The sequence below is a fragment of the Centropristis striata genome, chromosome 17 (genome assembly GCF_030273125.1).
Source record: "Centropristis striata isolate RG_2023a ecotype Rhode Island chromosome 17, C.striata_1.0, whole genome shotgun sequence".
Taxonomy (NCBI): Eukaryota; Metazoa; Chordata; class Actinopteri; order Perciformes; family Serranidae; genus Centropristis; species Centropristis striata.
Genome location: NC_081533.1, coordinates 25,082,869 through 25,107,121, shown reverse-complemented (window position 1 = coordinate 25,107,121; position 24,253 = coordinate 25,082,869). Strand labels below are relative to the sequence as shown.

The following is a 24,253-nucleotide window of genomic DNA, read 5'->3' as shown; positions in this document are numbered from 1 at the left end:
CACCGACTCTGGCTCCAAATGACTGATCCGGTACGTTTTGGCTTCACTTGCCTACAGTAGGAGAAAGTGGAGATGAGCCATCAATTATTTATACAGTCAATGGTTCTACATCAGGTTTTATGTCACTGACGTAAGTACTATATTTTCAGTAGTTAGGTCCATTTGTTTTATGCAAACGTATCTTATCCTAACAAGGTGAAACCAAACTAACCCAAATTGCGACCAGTTCAACAGTAACGTGTTTAATTAGCCATGAGTACATGCTGACCTCCTGCCACCAGCTGGGGCACTAGTTTAGGAAATGTTCCTATGGGTTGCATTTGAGGGTAGGAACAAATGATCTATTACTCCTTTTCGACGAAAAGCAAACCTAGTTCTTATGCAGTGCTGGTGCTGCCCCCAGCCCCTGACGTAAGTGGTTCGTGGTTCAAGACCAGCAAAGAGTTGGTGCCGCTCTGGAACCAGTTTTCCTGGACGAGAGCCGGTTCTTTGTCAGCCGAAAAACAAAGGACTGATTCAAGACTAGGCGCCGGCTCTGAATCAGCCCAAGAACTGCTTTGGTCGAAAAGGGGTCAATGATCAAACCAAGTAATTTTCTCAGACGTGACATAAAACAATATACAACTGTTTTCACAGACTCAGTTGTACTCCCCATTACTTGTAAACTGACTTTGACATGTAAAATGGGTGGAGGTCCACTTTAAAAATAGTACATATGGTACAGAATATTTATTAAATAGGGACAGTGATGGGGTAGCATGGAATCTGCTGATCATATGCACAGAATTGTTGTTTTTTTCATTAATCATATCACAGTTTGGATGCAATAATTAAATAAAAAGATTTTTTGTCCTTTTAGACAACAATACCACATTGAGGGATGGAGGGTCCCCAGATAGTGTGTGGGCCTTGGGGGTTTGTGCAATGCATGGCCAGCCACAGTGAAAAAGCTATTGCAGTGCAATCACAAGCTACACAGTCAGGCTCCATCAGTACCCCATCTCAGTGATGATATCCTCATCATCTCCCAGAACCTGCACACACCCACCACAAGGCATTTGTGAGTGTTAATGCATGTCATTGTGTTAAGTGTGTTAAGTCGTGAGATGATTTCTCTGCAGTTGTCGCTCATGGATATCAGGACGCCAAAGTGTGTGCACATAGTACACACACGCCTCGCCGCATGTGTGTAAATGTCAGTGTTAATAATGAGTGTGTGTGTGTGGTTATGCAGTGTGTCGAGGGAGCTCTTGGCCTCTCGTTTAAGGGTCGAAAGATTCTGATCAGCCCCAGACTCCATTAACAGAGCCAGAGAGGACGGGAGGGGTTTTCTTGTGCCGCCGAGTGGAAAATTGAGTCCATGTCACAAACTAATCAAATCGCGCCAAAGGTGAATGGAAGAAGAAGGGAACACGCACACACTCAACACACAAACAGAGCTGACTAGTATCCAGGCCATCTCACAAAGTCGCTGACACGCACAGAAGATGTGGACTGAGCAGATGGCTGCAGAACAAAAGTCTGCAAGGGTCTCTGTGACAGCCTCGCATTAGCATGGCTCTGTGTCAGGCTAACATTAGCATGGAACCCTGTGGGGAAATGAAAACACAACCCATTTGTAAAGTAGGTGCTGCAGAGGGACCGATTTGACCCCGTTGTGGTAAAACCAGGAAGACTTTGCTTGGATATTTGGTTGACTGGAAGGATATTGATGGCTGGAGGGTGTGTGTGTGGGATTTCCTTCCAGCAGGTTAAACACTCTGTGGTGACATGCTATACGATGCTAGGCGACTGTTCACCTCTTCATGGAGTTATTGCTTTTATATCCCAGGCTTTGATAATCACAATCTAACAACAAGGTGGAGGGCTGGTGTGGATAGGGGTCTGTGAAGGTAAAGGGGGCTTCCCATTAGCCAGCTCCACTCTGCCAGCACCTGCTCCCATTTTCTCCCCAACTTTACACCAGTGCATTGTGGTACACAGAGTACTCGTGGGGTTAGTGTTGCAGGTGGGGGGGTAGCCCTGACAACCCTGTTCAGGTGTCCGCTGGTGCCCAGTGCCCCATGTCCTTCACCGCTTCTCCCACCTGTGTCTCTGAGCGCTAGGAGGAGGAGGTTTTGGTTTTGGATTGAGGGTCCTTCTTGCCGTTCTGGAGCACTGGCGAGTCACTGGAGGTCTTGGGTGTTTTCCTGGGCGGACTCTGCTCAGCAACGTCGTGTAGAGAGGGCTCCCTGTACATGGCCACTGGGGAGAGAGGGGGGGGGGAAGAGTTCACACTGGGTTAAGGCTTGCCTGGAGTATAAAGTAGAACAAACTATATTTCCAGGTTCATAAATACAAAGTTACATTTAAAACTCCTAGTTTTTTTTATGTGGACAAAGATAATAATAATAATACAATAAATAATATTATTATTATTAATAATAATAATGGTAAATTAATCCCAGCATATTTAACAGGGTTATTAGTGAGTTGTTGATTCCATTTACCATTACTGGATGTCTTACAGCCATTGAAGGTTTACTGAATTGAAATTATTGTTATTTTCCTGTCTGTTACATTATTATGTGATTTATTGCCTTACTTTGTTGATATTAAGATCAATTAGACCATTAGAGATAAGATCATTAAGATATAAAGTAGGAAAATTTAAGAGATGTGCTGTGTGCACTTGAACGAGTCTGTGCAGGTTTCCCTGGTGCAACCCGTATTTAGATAACAGTCATGTTGAGCTCTGTTAAAATAATAATTCATATTACATCTATATATATATATTATATGTAAAAATGTATTTAATTGGTTTGATTTGCTGAGATAAGCTCTCGAAAACAACTGGAAAAGTTGGTCTGCTTAAAATGTACGTTTAGGGAGTTTCCAACCAGCAGTCTGTAACTTTGCTAACTAACATTAGCTTTGTTAGCTGTAGCTTAATGCTGTCTGTGTAAGGTTAGTGTTTAAACTGGGAGCAAGTCTCATTTAAATTATTTTGTTTCAGTGCTGACTGTGTTACACTGTGGAATGAGATCTGTGTAGAAACTTATGTATTTCTGTTCATCATCAGGCACATAGACCGCTAAATAAACATGCTGCTTTCAGCACATTATTGTAAAATTCTTTGAATAATACTATGTGTAGTAATTACCTATGTTTCTGTCTTTGAGTGATAAAAAAAAATGCATATCGTGATAATGGCAACATTACTTACTTCTTAACGTAGTGACGTCAAATAATTTTAAGTAAAATGTACTTAAAGGAACAAAACTAAAAATACTTGCTGTGCAGAATAACCCACTCAGATTGTTATATATTATATTTATATATATTGTTGGATAATTATTTTTGATGCATTTATGTAAGCAGCATTTTACTGTCGTCATGGTAACCACTCATTTTAAGTACTGAATATACTTTTGTCTGGTTAAATTTCTAAAAAAAATGTTGAGTCACATTTTTTTATGTTAAATCTTGATTGATCTTGGAATAAAAAATAAAATAATTACCTTTTAAAATGTAGCGAAGTAGAAGTATAAAGTTACATGAACGGAAATACGCAAGTTAAGTAGAAGTACCTCAAATTGTACATGAGTAAATGTACTTAGTTACATTCCACCACTGACATTTGCAGGAGCATTTTTATAATTTTTCTAATACTTCTATTTTGCACAGAAGAGACAAGAGTAAAAATATTTGGCAACTTTTGAGATTTGCACTTTACACTAGAATTTACATTTATGGTTCATTTTTATTTTGTTGTATGATTTTTATTTATACAGATAAAAATCATATTTTCTGTATTTTGTCATGTTGTCAATAATATCGTCATTGCAAAAATACCCTGAAATATCATGATATTATTTTAGGAGCATATCGCTCACACCTATTCTGGACTGAATATTCTTGGCAGATGGCAGTCAGAATAAAAGCACTGGGCATCTTTCAGGATAACTCTCACTTTCTACTCATTTTCCATCGAGTCATTTTAGAATTAGTTTTATTTCTATATGAGAGATTTCTTATAAATCAGCTGGATTTAAAGGGGAAACATGGTTAGATTATCAATAACAGAACCGATCAAATGATAGATAGAATGGAGTAGAAGTGTAAAGTTACATAAAATGGGAATACTCGGTAACACTTTACAATAACCATCATTTATAAATGGTAAACAGATAGTTTATTAATGTTTAATCATCATTTATAAACCGTATATAGGCCATTTAGAATGGTAAATACATAATTTATTAATGTTTAACTAACTAAATAATTTATAAATGGCAAATAGATGGTATATTAATGTACATTTATAGTTACTTTACCATTAACAAACAATTACATTATAATTAATAGTTTATTATTAGTTTTAGTTGCACTCATTTTAACATTTTTAACACCATATTAAGTATGTTAATGATTTTTGAAATGATTCGTATACCTTTGAGAAATTGGTTGAACATTTTTTTAAGATTAAATATGTAGAGCACTTTGTAAATGTTAATTATTGGTTTATAAACCATCTACAAACATTATTTAGTTGGTTATTGTAAAGTGTTACCAAATACTCAAGTAAAGTACCTCTTAAACAGCTTGTACGGCATATTTTTATCTGTTGTACCTTCAATGAGTTTGGGCAGGAAGTGCGCAGCTCCCTTCGTCTTCTTGACACGGTTTCCCTTCATGACCTGTCCATCTCGGTTGATGCCGATGTACCACGCCCGACCCGACTGGGTCTGTCTGTACAGGATCGACGAGTAGGTGACGTAGTAGTTCTCAAACACACACTCCTTAAACTTACACTCGGGCGTGAAGTGTTCCTGAAAGACACACACAAGAAGAGACAATACCACACACATCAGGTCAGTGGAGAGGAATAACACATTTAGAGTGTCTGCCATTTTTTATCTGTTCTATTATTTATATATTTACTCTCCAATTCCACTGGACTCAGCTGGGAATGGGAGGAAATGGGCTCCACATTTCATCGTGACAGGGTTACAGGAGCATCTGTGGCTGCATCAACAAACTGCACACACACACACAAACTCACCCCAACATGTGTGCATGCCTATTTGCCACATAGACAAAGTGGTTTGTGAGCTGGGATGCCATAACTCAGTGGATTCGGTTTACCTGTAACAAACAACAATCTCCCGGATCCTTCACCCTTGCTATGGTTTAACTGTCGGCCTTCAGCCCTCAGATACACACACACACACACACACACACACACACAGCTCTGCATTAGACAATACGTCAACACCGGGACACCCCCTCCCCACCCTCCTCCCTCTATCTCCCTCTTGTTACAGCTCTCACATATTCCCTCTCTATCTCATATTCTGCCTCTCCTTCTCCACTTCATTCCCCCCATCCCTCCGTCATTTGGTAACCTTGTTGAGGAACAAACCAATTTGCAGGATTGATTTGGAGCCTTGATGTGACGGGTGAGCAGAAAAGGCCTGAATAAGGAGTTTGCTCTCTCTCTCATTCATTTCTCACTCACCCTTCTCACCCTCTCCTCCTCCTGCTCTCCGTCTTCTCTCTCTGCTTGTCTGCCACCGCAGGCGCAGGGCCCTAACGTCTGCCTATATCCATTGTACCGCACATAAACAAGCTAATTACATTGACTGTATCGCCCATTCTTTAATTACACATCCATTCACTTAGGCAGCCATTCATTTCCTCACCCACCCATTAACTTAGCTCTAATAGGACAGAGTGAAATCCAAAGGTCTGGAGTCTCTTGGAAGGTGTAATCAGATTGCTATCATTAACTGTGTTTGCACTGCAGTGTGTTGCATCTCATCTGCACTCTATGTGGGTATGCATATGTGTGTGGATTCAGGGGAGGGGGGGACCTTATAGGATTATATCCTGCTTTGTAAAGCTTCATCACAAGCACACACACACACACACACACACACACACACACACACACACACACACACACACACACACACACACACAGACAAACTCAAGTTCATTTAAGCTATATTCACACTGCAGGCAAATCTGAACTGTTTCTCAAATTAGAAAAATCCTAGAAAAATCCGGTGCACAGTTGGTGATCAGGCAGAGCTAAAACCATGGTACTATTTAGTTCGTGAATTCCAGGTGGTACCGTAATTGGTTTAAATGCAAATGGTACCCAACAAGGGTTGCAAAGGGGTGGACAATTATTGTTTAATTTCCGGTAAGTTTCTAGAAACTTTTCCATGGTAACTTAAGCTGCGGGAATTTGGAAATATTCCAAATCGGAAAGTTTTCATGGGAATAATGGGAATTTATGGGAATTAACTGGAAATTGGGGGTAATTTAAACTAACTGTATCATATACAAACATAAGTATCATCAATTTTGTTTTGTCTTAAGCAGACATTTAAAAACATGACATTTAAACTGATTTATTCGTCAGAACTTTATGAAGTTTTAATTATTTTATTACACGATCAATTCTTTTATTCAACAACTAAAACATGAATGTTGAGTTAAATATTAATCTGTCCCCCACTCCACCCATTCAAAATAAAAGTAAAATGACCCTCCGCCCTCCAAAAATAAAATAAAAATCCCCATTGAAGATGTTCAATGAAAAAAATGAAAAGAGCCCCTCTCCCTGCAAATAAGTCCAATGTATAAATGCTTCAACATGTAAATAACTGAACATTAAATGTTGCACTGTGCATCAAATTTTGATGCACAGTGCATGTAGGGGGCGCTGCCTCAGTAGGGGGCGTGGTCTCAATCCGCGGTGTGGCCTCAGCAGCCCTGCTGGTTGTTTTAGACAAGATTATGCTTAAATATATTTTTCCCCATCTATATTTAAGTTCACTTTGAAAATTCCCGGAATTTGCAACCCTATACCCAAGCCAACAATATTAACACAATAGCAACACTTGTTGACATGATTATGCATATAAGCAGATGGTTTCTTGCCTTCCATCACCTTTCAAATCCATGTTTAAATATCAAATGCTGCAAATATGACCTCTAGTCAGTAAACATGATAAGTCAAGCGACAAACATGAGCACATCAGTTCTGTTTTCAGAAAATCATTCATTTATGATTTTGCCTTATAAAATACACCTTTAATATTTAATGTATTTCAACTCCGTGTAATGCTTAGCATGGTGCTACACTGACTCAATCCCCCAGCAGGGAAACAGAGAGACTTAACGTGCAGCTTGCATGCATGATTTCACGAGTACACTCACCTCTGCAAGGCATACAGGGAGCTAATTTCATCCAGTCAGAAGAATGTCTGATTATTCACAAAACTTTTCATCATTATACTTTTTTTCATCTGGCATTTGTAAATATTTGAACATATGGGAACCTTCAACCCTCACATATCAAACTTCATTTTAATTACATCAGATCTTCTTCACTTCTGTCCTGGCCAGAAGCCAACCACATGTACTTAGTCACAAACACACACTCAGGGTGCCATCAGTGAAGCTGCTTTATAGGATAACACACTATTAAGCAGTCATTTATAGAGAGACATTATTCACCCAGCAGACACAGGGGACAGATGCACATCTGTCTGCAGAGCGTTTACTCTGACTAGACTTCAGGCTGACTTCACACTGATCATCCTCTCTCTCCATCACAACCTGAAAGGGGTTTTCTTACACCTCTTCAGTTAAATCATCCAACAAGATACTGAATAAAACCAGCGAAAGCTAACTGTCACCTGTGTCCAATAACTCTCATTGCCCTCATCTGAAAGAGGAATGAGGCTTTACTATCACTGCTGCAGTTCCTCTTGTGTTCAGCAGGGGCTGCTCCAAACACACAGGCAGTCCGAGGCTCCTGTCACTGTTCCTGCTGCTGCTGCTGCTCCAAAATTAACTCATGTCTACTTGCCACTCCATAATGCTCAGCTCTCCTCAAAAGGCCTCTTTTAGCACGCTAAAAACCACTCGAGTTGCAGAGCAGCCATATATCCACACAATTATTTCTTTCTGGGCTGCTAATTATGCACCAAATTCGAGTTCTTTTAAAGCATTTTAAGCAGAATTTGCTAAAAATCCCATCATGTTGTATTATACGATTTGGGATGCACAAATGCATATAAAAATATTGCAGTATAATATCACTGCTGTGTAGAACTCAAGGGCACATACCTTGGTTTATTTGGTGGGAGGTGAATGAGAAAAACTATTAGAACATTTTCTGTGTTTTTATGTAATAGATGACCAATTTACCTCACAAATTAACTAAATAAAGAGGACCACATTGAGGCTACACATTGCTGACTATGAGATCTCATACTCTTTTTGTACTTTTTTTTTTACCACTTTGATTAATTGATTAATTGATTTTTAAAAAATAGTCAAAAGTCCCTCCAAATAACCACAATAAGACACCAAGACCTATATGAACACTATAGAAAAACCCATGCTGTGATTTTGTATCAAAATTTTAGACATTTGGGAGATTTCTGCAAGGATTGCATTTTTTTGGCAATGGACGTCAAGCACTCCCTCTATACCTTGGAAAGCTATAAATCCTTTGAATGCCCTAGGTCTCTAGTTTGTGGTTGTAAAGTTTCATGAGGCTGTGATTATCCTTGAGGTCACAACAGGTCATTTTATACAGTGAGGTAGAGTTTAAAAAATATTCTCACTACGGTAAAATGGCAGGGGACTAACATCATCTCACAAATAAAATTGGGCTCATTAAATTCATAAGAATCTCAGCTTTCCTGTCATACCCAATTTATGCAATTCCAAGATTGTTTAAGGATCCCAGTGTGCAGAAATATTCAATCACAATAGGTGAAAATAAGACTACATGCACACACAAAAACAACAAAAAACGGCACCATTTTTGCCCCAAACTGCATGAGGTTATCATAAAGTGGACATGTCTGTAACAGGAGAGTCGGGGTACCTATAGAGCCCATTTTTATTCAGATAATTTGAGGTCAGGGGGCAGAGAAAAATGTCCATGCCATTCCTGATACTCACGCAAGTGTCAGAGAGTTAAAACAGCGACTGTCACATGTTTAAAGCAGCGTTCATGCAACCTTTTCGTAACGTTAAATTAAACAGTCATGTTTTATAAGATATCACACCAACCTTTGTACACCAGAGTTTGTAACATATCCTACACTCAGATCATTTCAGAGGAGTCAAGTGGATTGCATGTGTGTGTTTAGGTGTGTGTGTGTGTGTGTGTGTGTGAGGGTGTGTACATCCACTCATGCATGTCTGCTGTTGTGACAGAGAGACATGACGGATCCCTCTTACATCAGTGGGAGGCCACCCGGTGCCAGATGACATGCATACACACACACACACACTCACAACATCAACAGTGACGGATGAACTGGTTGCCTCCCTCATCACTCCCACAGACAGAGGAGAGGGAGCAGAAGAGGGGGGGACAAGATGAAAACAAGAGAAAGCGGAGAAAAAATGAAATGAGAAAAAGACGACATGAGAGGTGAGAAAGGAGATACGGAGAAAGTACAGTAGGATTAGTCTCCTGTAATGACACACGCTGTCATCTCATTTCCATCCGTTGACACCTAAAGACATTATCCAGCCCCCTTCACAGGCTGCCATTAACCATTGAGCCTCCTGTACGCTCAGCTGGGGAATTGATTCAATGTAAGACCTCTGTGAAAAGTCAATAGGCATTAGTCCAGAAAAAAACCTGGATTAGGCTTTGATTGGACGCGCAACGCGGCGACACAACCGAGCGTGAAGAACTTAAAACGATTTACAAGCTGCGATTGGGCAACCACAGGTTAATCCAGGGGATTTAAGTCGCAGACACTTATCGACCGCATCCCAGAGGACAAATGTATTTCACTGCGTCGATAGGGCACATGCAAGTGTGTTTGTACTGTATATGACAAGGGAAATACATGAGATGTGTTCATCTTTTACGTCTTTTACAGCTTTCAGTAAATGATGTTTGCAGTTACATGTGTCAGCAACTACAACTGATCAATACTGGCTTTCCTGTCGCTGTTGCACCAACACCAAGTGCACACTGGGATATGGATGGCCTCATTCAAGCAAAATGGGTTTTTGTAAGCAACTGCCAATGTTTACCGGGTTGATAGATATTTTGGCTGATAAGCATGGGACGTCAGTGTTACGAAGTCATGAGTTAGGACAGGGAAGTCTACACTGGAAGGACAGCCTTTATGACACTCTTATATTTTCTCCACTGTAAGGACATGCTACAGGTTACTTTATCATGTTTTTTCAATTGGAATGACAACCTGGAGGACACTTCCTCATGTTTTGTCCAATGAAATGCCACCCTAGAAGACATTTTATTGTGTTTTCGCTATTGAAAGGACACCCTACATGACACTTGTAAGGACATGCTACAGGGTACTTTGTCATGTTTTTTCAATTGGAAAGCCACCCCAAAACACTTTATTATATTTTCTCCAATGCAAGGAGTCACTAGAGGGCCCTTTTATCATGTTTTCTCCACTGTAATGACTCCCTAACGGCCACTTTATCATGTTTTCTCCACTGGAAGGACACCCAAGAAGGAAATATATCATGTTGTCTCCAATGGGATAACACCCTAAAGGCCCATTTATTGTTTTTGTTGTTTTTTGTCCACTGGAAGGACACCCTAGAGAGCACCTTTTCATGTTTTCTCAATTGGAATGACAACCAGGAGGGCAATATATTGTGTTTTCTCCACTGGAAGGACACCCATGAGGGCAATATGTCATGTTTCCTCCAATGGAATGACACACTAAAGGCCACTTTGTTGTGTTTTTATCTACTGGAAGGACACCCTAGAGAGCACCTTTTCATGTATGGATTGACATGGGGCAAAGTAAGAAAAAAATCATGTCCAAGTACATGTCCAAAAAAATTTCCCCCAAGATGGTTTCTGTCATTTTGGGTAGTTTCTTATAACTCTGATGTATGTCAAAGTAGGCTGAAAATTCAGGGTAGGACCTTGACACCGTGACTCCAAACCTGATCACTACTACACTCCAAATGACATAATGGGTGGAAGATGGCAGCACCAGTATCCAAGATAAATTGGCTTCATTATTTTCAAGAGGGAAGAAGTAGAGACATATTATCCATTTTAACATACAGTCCATGGTGCTGAACACTAAATTGTAATCTAAAATCTTGGGACCTCTCCTGCAATAGTGCCAAAACAACAACAACAACAACAACAACAACAACAACAACAACAACAACAACAACAACAAATGTTTTGCATCCAAAATGCTCAACCTCATTGTCTGCTGTGGGATTGATTATAAGTGTGCCTTTTTTGTAACATATGAAGATTTTAATCTTTGGGGCTTGAGGAGGATAACAAGTCAAAATACTTCTAAAAGAGTTAAATCTTGTTATATTGTTAAAAAAGTGTTTTTATATGAAACTCCCTCATTTCCTATTTACAGGTTTGTACAAGCTATTTTATGTCTTTGTTGCATTGGGATTAGGATCATGTCATGATAAAGGCCAAAGGGTCAACTCTGCTTCAAAAACAAGTCAGTCGACGGACTGTCTGTCATGTCACATCTTCAGCCTCCCCGTCTCTCTCCCGTCCCTCCTGTCTCTTCATTTCACAATCCAATAAAAAAGAAACTGTCTTTAAGATATCCTGCGGACACAGTTTTTTTTTAGGGGATGGCTCGGGTTGTAAAAATATATTGGATTGAACATGAATTGAGAGCTGTTTTCTTTCGTCCAAAAGGCACATGATTCAGTGGGTTGTTTTATTTTAATGTAGGCAGAATTACTTTGTGAGATGACACAAGAAATCAGCTTTAATGTCCCTGAGAATACAGTTAGTGTATCATGTAATTATATGTGAAGCATTTTCTGTCATTAAGCACATCTGAAGATCTGACAAGAGTCAATAACAGTGAAACTTGATGTTGTGCTACAGCTGTGAGTGTTACTTAGTATTGAATCATTGGTTAATAAAGCTATCAGCAGAATATGAAGCAGTGGGAATGCAGGATTTGGGCTGAGAATAACGTTGAAATAAAGTAGGACATTTCTGTCCCTCTATAGTCAATGATGAAATATTTACCTGCAGATGCAACTCTTGTCAGAAGGATAAGAATCAGCACTAAAAGCACACAGAGCAAGGTTAGCCCTACAAAAGCTTGTTTACCAGCAAAGCTGATTATTATCTGAGCAAATGAGCAGGAAAAAACAACTTTAATTGAGGACAAACAGCTGAGGAAGCATCAGAGGAGCTTGCAAAATAATTGTCTAAAGATAGGAGTAATTATCATTTATTAATTTATGCACAACATGTAGCCCCGCTGGCATTCTGTAGTGTTATCATCAGCACTGCTCTCTCAAATGCTTTGTAGAAACCATCACTCAGCACTTACAGGAGGGAAGAAACTAACAAACGTCTACATAAAAACTTGAATTTCCGAGCCAGCTTATTATTCTCTGACTATGCTATAGTCAACTCAAAAGTTAAAAAATATCAACTATTGAGTAAAAAACAAGTTTTTCATTCATAGCAACTCTGTCAGATCCAATAGCAGCACCAGAAAACAGTCTGTTCACTGGTGTTTGAAAAGCAACATTTTTCTGGTTGACTTGCACTACAACTTGTAAGCAGTGCTGTTAGGAAATGTTTCACTCTAAAAAAGAGATGTGTCATCCTTACTGTAGCTGTGTGAGTCTGCTGTATTACTGTGGGAGTGCACGCTGTACAAAAAGTGACAAGAAGGGCAAAATATTCATATTCAAGCTTATTTTAAAGGCCCCATTAGTATATTTTGGCTCAGTATATTACAGTTAATAATCAGAACTGATATGTATGGCTTATTACAGTAATGACTGATTAAAATACCTTTAGCAGCATCAGAAAACAATGATACCTTCAATTTAACTGTTGGTGACCCGTTTGTACATTTTAGGAATGTCAGTTTTGGTTAATTTTGCTTTCCCATGGTAAATTACTGGTACAAAAAGGCAAGACAACTCCAGTTATTACACTAGTCAGCGAGGTTGTTTGATGTGTTCTGAGGGTGGACTGTATCTCCCAGTCTTCCTATATTCTTTGGCCACTGTCATGGGCTTGGTTAAAGAAATATTTTGCTGATTTTCAACCAGCTTTGTGCCATTGCACTATGGGTAGTATACAGAGATAAACAAAAGTTTGGCTTTGCTCCATATTGCATATTATGCCCCAGAACAGTTTATGCATTTTATAGTTGATGACCGATGACCAATGTTGGAGTACTCAGATTACTTTTTCTTGTAACGAGTAAAGTAACGCATTACTTTTTCTTAGCAAGTAGCCCGCACTGACTATACAGAGCCTCACTTCTAATTCAGAAAAAGCCTCGCCTCCAACACAGCTAATACGCTACACTTATTACATGCAACATTATAAGTAAAGGAGGCAGTGGAGGAGCTAAACATTTAACACACCAAGCAGCAGAGAGAGAAGCTGTTGGTAGCTGCTAAGAAGCTAACAGAACTGAATAACACAAACAGATGAGACTACAAGAAGGAGAGATATAAGAGCTTAAGCAAAACTAGTGTGTGTGTAAGTAAATCGGACAATTATCCGCTATAATGTGTAACTTTAACAGAGTTAACTGTATTTAGCGAGAGCAGCAAGCAGACGCTATGAACACACAGAAACACCAGAAGTGACACAATACGCTCACCGTTAGCAAGCGGTTAGCCATGTGCCAGGTTTTGAACTAGTCTAGTTTTGAATCACATGTGTACTTTACATAGTGACAGATAAGGAAAAAAAATCTACGTTGTGGTCTGTCTGTGTGTGTGTAATAAAAAATAATAATAAAATATACTTATTGTGGTGTCTGTGTGTGTGGGCGTGGCTTCCCGAACTCTCAGCTCTGCTTCTCTTGCACACCTGCTGTCAATCATCTTGTCAACCCTCCCAGTCAGCACACCTGCCTCTCATCAAGTCATCAGCCTGAAGCCTGCTTCTTCACTCACTCATTGGCAGATCATTGTTCGGCCTACTGTAGATACGCTCTTGGCCAAGCCAGAAGAGTGAACTTATCTTGTTATTTTGCCTCTAGTTCAAACTTTCTAACATGTGTTTTTTGAGCTCCAGGATCATCAACCCTTCATGTTTTCACTTGCTTCTTCTGAGACATTCCCGCGAGCCCAGCTCTCCCTCAGTTAACCTCAGCTTCATCACTCATCTCCCCCTCTTCTGCTGCTTCCCACGATTTCCATTCTAATCAGCAATAAAACTCTTTATTTTCCAAGACCAACCAAGTCTATTGTGCTGAATCTGGGTTCACCACCAAGTTTGTAACAGTTGTCACGGTTTGTATGATCAATAGATAAATAAATACAGTCAATTGGAGATGGTACGCTCTCCATGTTTTCTTCTGATAAGTGGACATTTATTTACAATAGAAGTGACAATACGCCAAATGGCACATTTAAAAAGCATTTAAATACGGAGCTTTAAAAGTACTTTTCTTTAATAAAGGGTAACTTAGTAAATTAACTAGTTACTGTTTGGGGGAGTAACTTAGAAAAGTAACTCGTTAGACGTCGACAATATGGAGGAAAGACTGTTTAACAATGTTTAACTGTAGATACTACCCAAACTGAAATGGCATAAAGCTGGTTGAAAACGAGAAGAATGAACTTTAAACCTCAGGGTGGTTTGTGTGGAATAAACAGTAGAATTGGATAGTTGCCATGAACAGGGAGTGTTAGCAGAGAGAGCATCATCTAGTAAAAATCCGCCTTAAAATGTCACAGCATCTAATGTTAGGTCTAGTCTTAAAAGTATGATAACATTTGTTCCAAACTCAACTCACAAAATGGTACATTTGTCCTCAGGGAACAGCAAGTTTTGAATGATCTGACAGATCTCCCAGCTCACCATGAATCAAACAGACCTCACAACAATGTAACTGCTGCCTTTAAAGGTCTTTTCTCTGTCTGAGTTCCACCTCTTGGCCTCTCAGTGCTCTTGTGAACTCTCATGAGTGTCTATGAGTTGCTGACCGACAGAGAAGAGAACAAAGTTTTTAGCAGTTCAGACGGAGAGGGGTCCTCGTCTGTGCCAACATTCTGGCATTTACAGGGACGCCCTGAGGAGAGCTGGAGCTCGACCAGGGCTGATGTGCTCAGAGCATCCAAAAAAACACACACAAAATGGCATCTCACACACACACACACACATTTATAGACAGAAAAAAAAACATCCAAACACACACATGCAAACAAACATGATGTCCGACGGCACAAAAGGACGAATAAACAAGACACATGCATGAAACAACCCTTTGACATGAACACACACGCAGACAAATGAGAGGAGGCGTTAAAGCAGACACACAGGCTGTAATGAGAACAGCTGGAGAGGGTGCAGGCGGGTGCACAAGGGGGAAGAAGCAGAGAGGGAGGGAGGGAGGGAGGGATGTCCTCTGCTTCTCACCTTGACTGCCAGACCCTCGCTGTGCGTTTGGGGATTTTCCAAAGGGAACCAGAGATAACCTGCCTTACCTCTACACTGCATTTTTCATCTCTCCTTCTCTACCCCTCTCTTGTCTTCCCTTCCCCTCTCTCTCTCTCTCTCTCTCCTTTACCTCATCCTTTCTTCCTCTCAGCATCCTCTCCTTCTTCCTCCATCCTTCGCTTTTCTTCCCATCTTCTTCCTCAAGGCCACGTGTGTCTGCACGCTTTTTGCTGCCACATCAGAGGAGGAAGGTGTGTCTGCGTGTGTGTGAGTGTGTGTGACAGGGTGGGGATGGGGGTGGGTTGTGTGGTGGTGGTGTGTCTGGGGGGGGGAGGGGGGGGGGGGTCGATCAGAGTGCAAAAGAGGGAGAGAAAGAGAAAGGAAAGAGAGCAGAGGAAAGGAAACAAGAGTGCTGACTCAAAGAAAAAGAGACAAGCAGTTTCTGATTCGATGGGCGGCCGAGGAAGGTCAGAGGAGAGGAGTTGGAGGAGGTGTGTGTGTGTGTGTGTGTAGGCAGCTCGGTCCTCTCAGGTCATACTGTAAGAAGATTTTGTTGAAAGCTTTGTTGAGGGAACTGACTAATTGCCAGTTTGCCACCTGTCAAATGTGTGTGTGTGTGTGTGTGTGTGTGCTAGGAGACACTAATGTTTGAGTGGTGGTGAGGAATGGCTGAATGTTGAATCCATAGTAATGACAATATGATAACTGATGACATGTTTTTGCATAATAAGCTGCTTCAAGGCGAAACGGTCAGTAATTAATACAAGACTTATAGCCAAAACTTACTGATAGCCCTACATCTTGTGCTAACAGAGGCCTATTTTTAAAGCAAATCAGTCTTTCATACGAAAATAATAACAGGCCAATAACTTACCATGTTATCTCATTAACTTCATATAAATATACCGCTTGACTGCACAGTTTTCTCAGTCCTACAGAGCTTTAAAACATACATACATACAAACATACATACATACATACATACATTTCAGGTCATTACTTGGTTTTATGGCACATACATGCATGAAAACATGTCGTATCAAGTATGGTGGCCTCCTTGCTTTCCAGAAAAAGTACTCATATAGTTTGTTAACATTCACAAGTTGCAAATACTAAAAAAAAATGCTGTTTGTGCAAGTAACGTCAGGCAAAAATTTGCTTTGCGTTTGTTCTGAACACACCTTAAGACCAAAGACAAAGTTTGTGACTAACCCGTGAACATAATGGAGCATTTAGCAGTTACGAAGCCACATTTTTCGTAGTAGTTTTTGTAGCCCAAAACAGAGCTAAAAGAGAGTAAATGTTGCACTTACATTCATCAGGCGGATACAAAAACAACTCCAAAGAGTGTGAATTTGGTGCATCTGTTCCCATAAGTTAACAGGGAAGTTAACTTTATCCTCAGCCCTGCATCATTTCTGTGACCTACTCTTCACAATAGCTCTGCAGGAAAACCAGTGAACTAAATACCTCGAAGAGACCATCCTCATACGCTCCCGCTCACACACCTTCTTTCTGCCAGTCTCCACAGAGAAAAGGAACTGCTGCTTGCTGTTATAGAACACAGGGTGATGATGGATGTGGTAACTCTCTGTATCACCACAGACCATCCATCCCATATAACTGGCTTTGTAAGACATGGCAGCCGTATAGCACAGCATGAAACATATAAAGAGCAAAACCAGTCATAGGAAATAATTAACAATAAAAAAGTGTTCTTGAACCTTTTCTACATATTTATGTTTGATATACTATAAATTCTCATATAAAATGTATCTACACTGTAAACAATTGTCTTGTAAATTAACAGTAAAATACTGGCAGCAGGGTTGCCAGTATTCTACTGTTAATTTTACAGTTCCCTTACTGTTATCTACTTTACAGTATGTCACTGTGATAAAACCACATACTGAATTCCAGTAAAATCCTGCATTTCATTGATTTTTTACAGTAGGCTAAAACACAGTATAGTGCTGAAGCTAGTTGCAATATTGTTGCATTATACAATGCTGCATTTTTTTGTAAATAGAGCATATATTGTCTGAACGCCAATTACTACAAATAAAGCGCTGTCTTCACTGTAACCTCTGTAATTTTAATATACCATATACTGAATGAGTTAGTTAAGTAATATACAGCCATTAAAATGTGTACAAGAAGAGACTTAGAAAATATCATAGATATATATCATATATTTTATGGGAAACGGCAAGCTACCTACAAATATTGCCCAGAATGCATTGTTTTCTACAGTATAATACCTTTTTAATGGAAAACAGTATGTTACTGTCACAATTTGGCTCTTACAGAAATGTGTTACAGTGTAGACATACACCTGCATGTGTGTTCTTGTGTGTATGTGACAGTGTCTGTGTGTGTGTGTGTGTGTGTGTTAGTTTATGGATTGTTAGCACTGATCAGAATGCAGAACAGGGCTCTACCCTGTCCACTCAACAAGACAGCTGTAACTCTTGAATATGCAGCAAGGCTACTGTGATGGCTTTGGATATAGCTGCAGCATTTAAAGGTGGATATGAAATCTTGTCTCATGTCACCACTTCCTCCTCATTCCTCATGATGCCCCACATCTCCCTTCACCAACTCCCCTGTCCTTCCTTTATAATTTTTCTCCCCTCATATATCTCTCCCCTTGTTCCCTTGGTCCCATCCTCCCTCTTCCCCTCCTCTCTGAGGTTGCTCATGTGAGCAGAGGTGTTCCCTATTTAGCGGGCGGTGCTTCTCTAAAGGAGTCCCCAGTCGAGAGCTCAGAAGAGGCCACAAACAGTGCAGGGAACAGGAGGGGAGCGGAGGGAGAAGGGCTGAACAACACGCAAATTATAGAGGTTTGAGGGGAACCGGCGGTTCGATAAATGGAAGAAGCTCAAGAGACTTGATGAAGAAGTTGTTGGTTAACCACTGTAGTTGGCAACCGAAATGTTAAAACCAGCTGGGACATACCGGGACTCAACAATAAGGATTGATCCCCTACTTTAAAGGGATCGTTTCCAGATCTGATGAAAGAAGTAACTATGTTAGTAGAATCTTTCTCAAATCTGTTGAGAGTTGCACATGCTTAGTACTGATCAGGCAATTGTGAAAAAACGGCGGTTGGTAAAGACGTTAAGATGTTAATATGCTGGAGCACAAGTGAGCATTTCAATTATGCTGGAAACAGGAGTGTAGTTGGTTGGCATTAGGGGAAGGTGGCAATACAACGTGTTTTTTCGCAAGTTTGAAAGCAAGAATGATCAAATTAGGTTGTTTTTAAAGGCACTTCAGGTTCCCAAAAAATGGTCTTGAAGTACCATAACAAGAGCAAACAGCATCTTGCTTGCATGGCAGCTAGTTTAAACTGACAAGTTCAGTTAAAAAAATACTGCACTTTCTGTAGATTCATGTTGTAAAACCACTGGCCTTAGGTTTAGGGCAAAAAATTTCTGGGAAGGTGTTATAAAAGACAGATTAAACAGTAAATAAATGTACGTAAATGCCGGAGGTGAGTGCTGCAAGTTACGTTCAAAAACATGATTCACATAACTTACGAAACAACGTGACTTAAGTTAAAAATGGTTTACTCTTGTTTTCGCATGGGATGCAAACCCTGCTCTCCTGAGTGAAAATTCACTGTTTGTTTGATCCAGTCTCCAATCACAGGAATCTGCTCTTTTAAACTTCACTTGCCTGTCAATCACTACTACGTCAGCAAGATGGCGGCGGACGCATTACAGCAGACGGTGAAATACAAAGGCATAGCTTGTTTTTCGCGTCGACTGTACACGCAACCTATATTGACGTTTTTAACGAGAGAACAGGCTGGAGTTGCACATGCCTAGTTCTGATGGTGATAAAATGGCAGTTGGTGAAGACAATTTTAAAGAGCATCTCAATTATCCTGTACACAGGAGTTTAGTGAATGAGTGGCAAAACTCCAACGTGTTTCTCAGTTTGCCGCAAGTTTAAAAGCAAGAATGATAAAATTAGGTTATTTTTGCTTGCATGGTAGCTAGATTAAACATGATAATTAACTTTAGTCTTTTGTTGTTATTTGATAACAATCTGTATAGGGGCAAGTAAAAATTGATTTTTGGCAAGTAGATTTCTGACCCACTTGACCAACTAGAAAAAACATTAATGTTGGTACTATTCAACAGCTTTGTGGGCTTACTGCACTTACTGTTTACTTCCTCATGACATTTTGATCTTTGGATTATACATCAGTTTTATTTGGGAGGAGAAAAAGCTGTCAAGGCTAACAGGCTTGTTAAAAGTTAGAATATTAACTCTGCTGCTAATGGAACAATAAGGTCACACAATTTATTTAAAAATATATACCATCAACCCCTGTCCCATAACTCTCTGCATAAATCTTTCCTCTTTTAAAGAAGCAGTTTAGAGTCTGAGAGAGGAGGCTTAAATAACAGTGGATGGTGGATCACAGATAATAACCGACAATAGCAACTGGAAAAATAAATAAATAAATAACATTGGCGTCCTCGGTGTTGAGCTTTTCATTTCAACAAAGGTCAGCACCGTCAAGACGGCTACGCTATTGGCCAACTGCATGGACTGGTGGCTCAAAGGTCAGATAAGTTGTACTTGTGGTGAAGTACTCAGAGACTTTCACCCCCAAGACCGACAGCATCAATGGTTTCACCAAGTGACATACCCCTCTAGCAGCTGTAGTAATTATGATGGTGGCAAAGACACACAGACATAACAAATAGCAAATCCGGTGTCCTTGAGTGCCAAGAAAGGCGCCTCCAAATAAAATGTATTATTATTATTATATTATTATTAAATATAGACATGTATAAAAGAAGTGGATATAGACTCTACAAAACAATTCTAATTGTATAGAAGTATATGAGAAAATGACTGTACTTCCCACTTGAAATATTATTTCAGTCAACATTTTTCTAATTTACATCATTTTGTAAATGTATGCTCTTAATTAGAGTAAAATAGACAATAAAGCAAGGAGTGCTCAAAAGCATGACTACTTTGTGATTGGCAAGTCACTATCACAGTAACCTGTCAATCAGGGTAGAGGCTTGCAATGAATAATGTAATAATGTAAATGGTTTTGGCAGTCGATACAGAGTATAAACGTTAATTACAACACTTTCTGGTCTTAAAATGTCTGGTTGAGTACATCTAGTTTCAAGGCTAGCCAAAATTTTCATCGCAATTAACATCACGGTGCAATTACAGATGTACCTTGCTTACCACGCTAGCTAGCTAGCATTAGCATTCACCGACAACTTAGCTCCACTCTCTCCTGCAAATATGGTCACTTCTGGATCCAGAAAAGACTGTGACAGAAAAAATATGAAACTCAAGGCTTCAAAACGGTAGTCCTCAAATGGATGGGAGATGTTTCGTCTACTTCTTTTATACAGTCTATTAAAAGCTAATTCTGTTGTTGAACTAACTCTACACTATTTTTGACAATGATATGCATTAAATATGGGCACATGTTCCATTTTTAAACAAACCAGTCCTGATCAAAACTACCAAATACTCATTCAATTTCATTTTTCAATGAAAAATACAACATTTTTTTCTGTAACCTTAATGCTTGGGAATTATTTATTTTTTAATTGTTTTCACAGTCTGGGATATGTCAGTGATCAGCATTAGCTGATATCTTAATGCATTTTTATTTTTTGTACTTATTTTTATTTTTTTTTAGATTATATTTTTTTTATTAAAATATTATTTTTTTTACTTTCACTGGGAAATATCAGTCCTGAAAATAAATTAAATCATTTTTTTTGGATTTTAATCCTCTGGATGCCACCTTATTCTTTACATATTGCCATTGTTTTTATGACAAAACACAAAATTGTACTATTTTCTGCATACTATATACTGGGACTTATAAACTGCTTATAAATGCTGAAGTTCAACTTTTAAAAAAAAGAACTACTATATGCATTAAATATGGATAAATGTTACATCTTATATATTACAAATATCTTTCACATCCAACATGTTATCAATACACTGAAGCTACATGTGCAAAGAGACAGAACATGTTTTTTTTTCTTCCTCCATTCCACCTCACCAATGATTCTCAGTACCGGGTCACAAAGTGGAGATGTGTTTGTTTATCCTCTGTGTGCAGATCCACAATGTCATCTGACGGAGTAAAGTTTTACTTTGCCCAAGTTTCCCCTGTTAACTGCGTAGAGTCTGGCCAGAGCTGGTCCCGGGTATCGGAGTCCGGCCCAATTATGTCTGCCTGCCTCTGTCAGATTGTTTATACCTGGCTGCACATGTGTGTTTGTGGGGATGTGAAGGGTGGCTAAATTACACAGGGGAGTGTATATGTGTGTGTGTGTGTGTGTGTGTGTGTGTGTGTGTGTGTGTTTATACACAGGTTCACTTTTTCCTGTGTGTGTGTGTGTGTGTGTGCCTTTGACAACATCTCAGAACCCCCCGAAACACACACACACACTCCACCCATCCACACATCACTCCTTTCCTCCCTCTCCGCTGCCATCTCTCTACCCAGGAGGCTTTTCCAGAGCACACGGCTAATAAAGTGGGCCAGGTCTGCGGCTGTGCACTATTTTTATCAGAAAGCAATTTCCAGGAGGTGCCCACAGGTAAGCGGGTCCCAGCGCCTGAGACAATGGAGCCATGACAAGGAGATTCCCCCCACCATTAACCTCTGCTGAGCTACTCCCGAGCGCCCTGGTGCTCCAGGAGCATTGTTCAGCCACTGCATAGACCTGGACCTCGTATTAATACCAAGACCTCCAAACACATTTATTGTGCCTGAATTAATAGAGACAATGGATACATGACAGGTGACCGCAAATGTTATTTGCTCTTTAGGGATTTGAGATTTGTAGGGTGTTGGACATGATTGAAAGAGAGGCAGAAGGTAGGGGATGAATAGAAAGAGCAGATGAATAAAGGTAGAGGTGATGTGTGGGGATGATGAAGAGGTGTGTGTTGTTCAGGATGTGTAAAGACAGATGGATACACACAGCCCATCTGGCCTCGTACAGCTGGACTATCCAGCTCTGCAATGAAAAAGTGTCAGTTGGTGCATGTTACCGCCACAGGATCAGGCTTCAGTTATTATTGATTATTATTATCACTGAACTGCAGCAAAGTGAGGTGTTTAAGAGAAAGGATGTAGGTCACAACTGTATGGGAATCTGTACGCTCAGTCTTTTCTCTCTCACACTGGAGCTGTCCCAGGTTAGTTTACCTCTCAGTAACTTTTATTGATTCATTTATTTTTGGGCCATTTTTCAGCTTTAACTCTCAGTAACTTTTAATGCAGAACTTTAACTGTCAATGGAGTTTTTTATTTTGTGGTATTTTTTTTTTAATTTGACCTAACTTCATCATTTTGCCTTTTTACCCGATCTTGAAAAAAAAAAATTGCCAGAAAAATACATATTAAAATGATTTTTCACTTTTACTGAGTAACATTTTCACAAACTTCAGTCCTGATCATAACTACAAAATATTCATTTAATTTCAGAATGTTAACCCTTTAAATGCTGCTTTGTTTCCATAATGCCACTCTTGCTTTTTAATAATAATAATAATAATAAAAATATGTATATGTATATATAAAATATGTATATGTATATTATGTATACTAAATGCTTTGGGGAATCTTTTTTTTCACAGTTTGTGCTATGTCGGTGATTAGCAACAACATTGATCTTAATGTATTTTTATTTTTTGTGCTTAATTAATTTATTTGTCAGATAAAAAAAAAACCTTCCTAAAACTATTATATATTGAGATTATTTTTCACTTTCACTGGGATTTATTTTTGAATGCCATTTTTCTTTACATAATGCCACTATTTTTTATGGGGGAAAAACAAGACCATAACATGTATTTATCTATATCTACTGTATACTAATAGAAATGTTATAGGAGCTGAAGTTGTATATATATATATATATATATATATATATATGTATATATAAGAAGATCTTTTAGATCATTGTGATTGTGTAAAACATTTTGGCAAGGTTCTTCTTGCCATGTCTCCTTTATATTAAACATTTCCAATCAGTTTGTGACATCACACATTTGGAGCTGTGCTGCATAATATTCTCCCCCAGCATGCCACCTTCATGTTCCATGTACTTGCTGCATTATGCCCTAACAATTAACATTCACCTGAGACAGCTGGCACTACTTTGGCACTGTGACGGTTTTGCTGAGCCAGCATTAAATAAGAAGACACCAACTAACATGACTTGATCGGTATCTGGGGAGATGTTTCAGCTCTGTTACCTCGACATGTTTTTTCTTCACTAGTGCCAGTTCATATGGATTCTAGCCTAAGATAGATAGAATCAGATTTGTCCGAACATCCAGTATACTGTGTGTATGGGCAGTTAAAGGAATGGTGAAATAAAGAGTGCACTGTAAAAAAGGTTTGTAGAAATAACAGTAATACACTGTCAAATACATCAGAAATAGGGCATAAAATGAAAACTTGTATATCATTGTATTAGACACTTTTAATTACCGTAAATGAAAGAATAGCACAAAACTTATACTTTTTTTTTCTGTCATAAAATGGAAGAAACACAGTTTTGCTGTAAAATATAACATTTTCATGCAAAATTGATGGAGAAATACCATGATGTGTGAATGAATGACACAATTACCCGAAAAATAACAGGATTATTCAGACTAAATTACAGTTTTTGCTGATATTTACATTTAAATTTAGAATAGAAAACCCACTCACTGTAGTTTTTACGGTGAAGTTCTGGCAACCACAGCTGCCGGTATTTTACCGTAAATAAAACAGATTATTTT

At 39.2% G+C, this 24,253-nt stretch overlaps 1 protein-coding gene across 1 annotated transcript in view; it reads right to left on the bottom strand.

The window, feature by feature from the left end:
- Positions 1–566: 566 nt before the first annotated feature.
- fgf11a (fibroblast growth factor 11a) overlaps positions 567–24,253 on the bottom strand; it is a 114,835-nt gene continuing 91,148 nt past the window's right edge. The window contains exons 4-5 of the mRNA XM_059355467.1: positions 4,613–4,811; positions 567–2,244 (exon numbers count right to left, since the gene is read on the bottom strand). Coding sequence (XP_059211450.1) covers positions 2,102–2,244; positions 4,613–4,811 — 342 coding nt within the window. The 3' untranslated portion in view covers positions 567–2,101. The remainder of the gene's footprint in view (positions 2,245–4,612; positions 4,812–24,253) is intronic.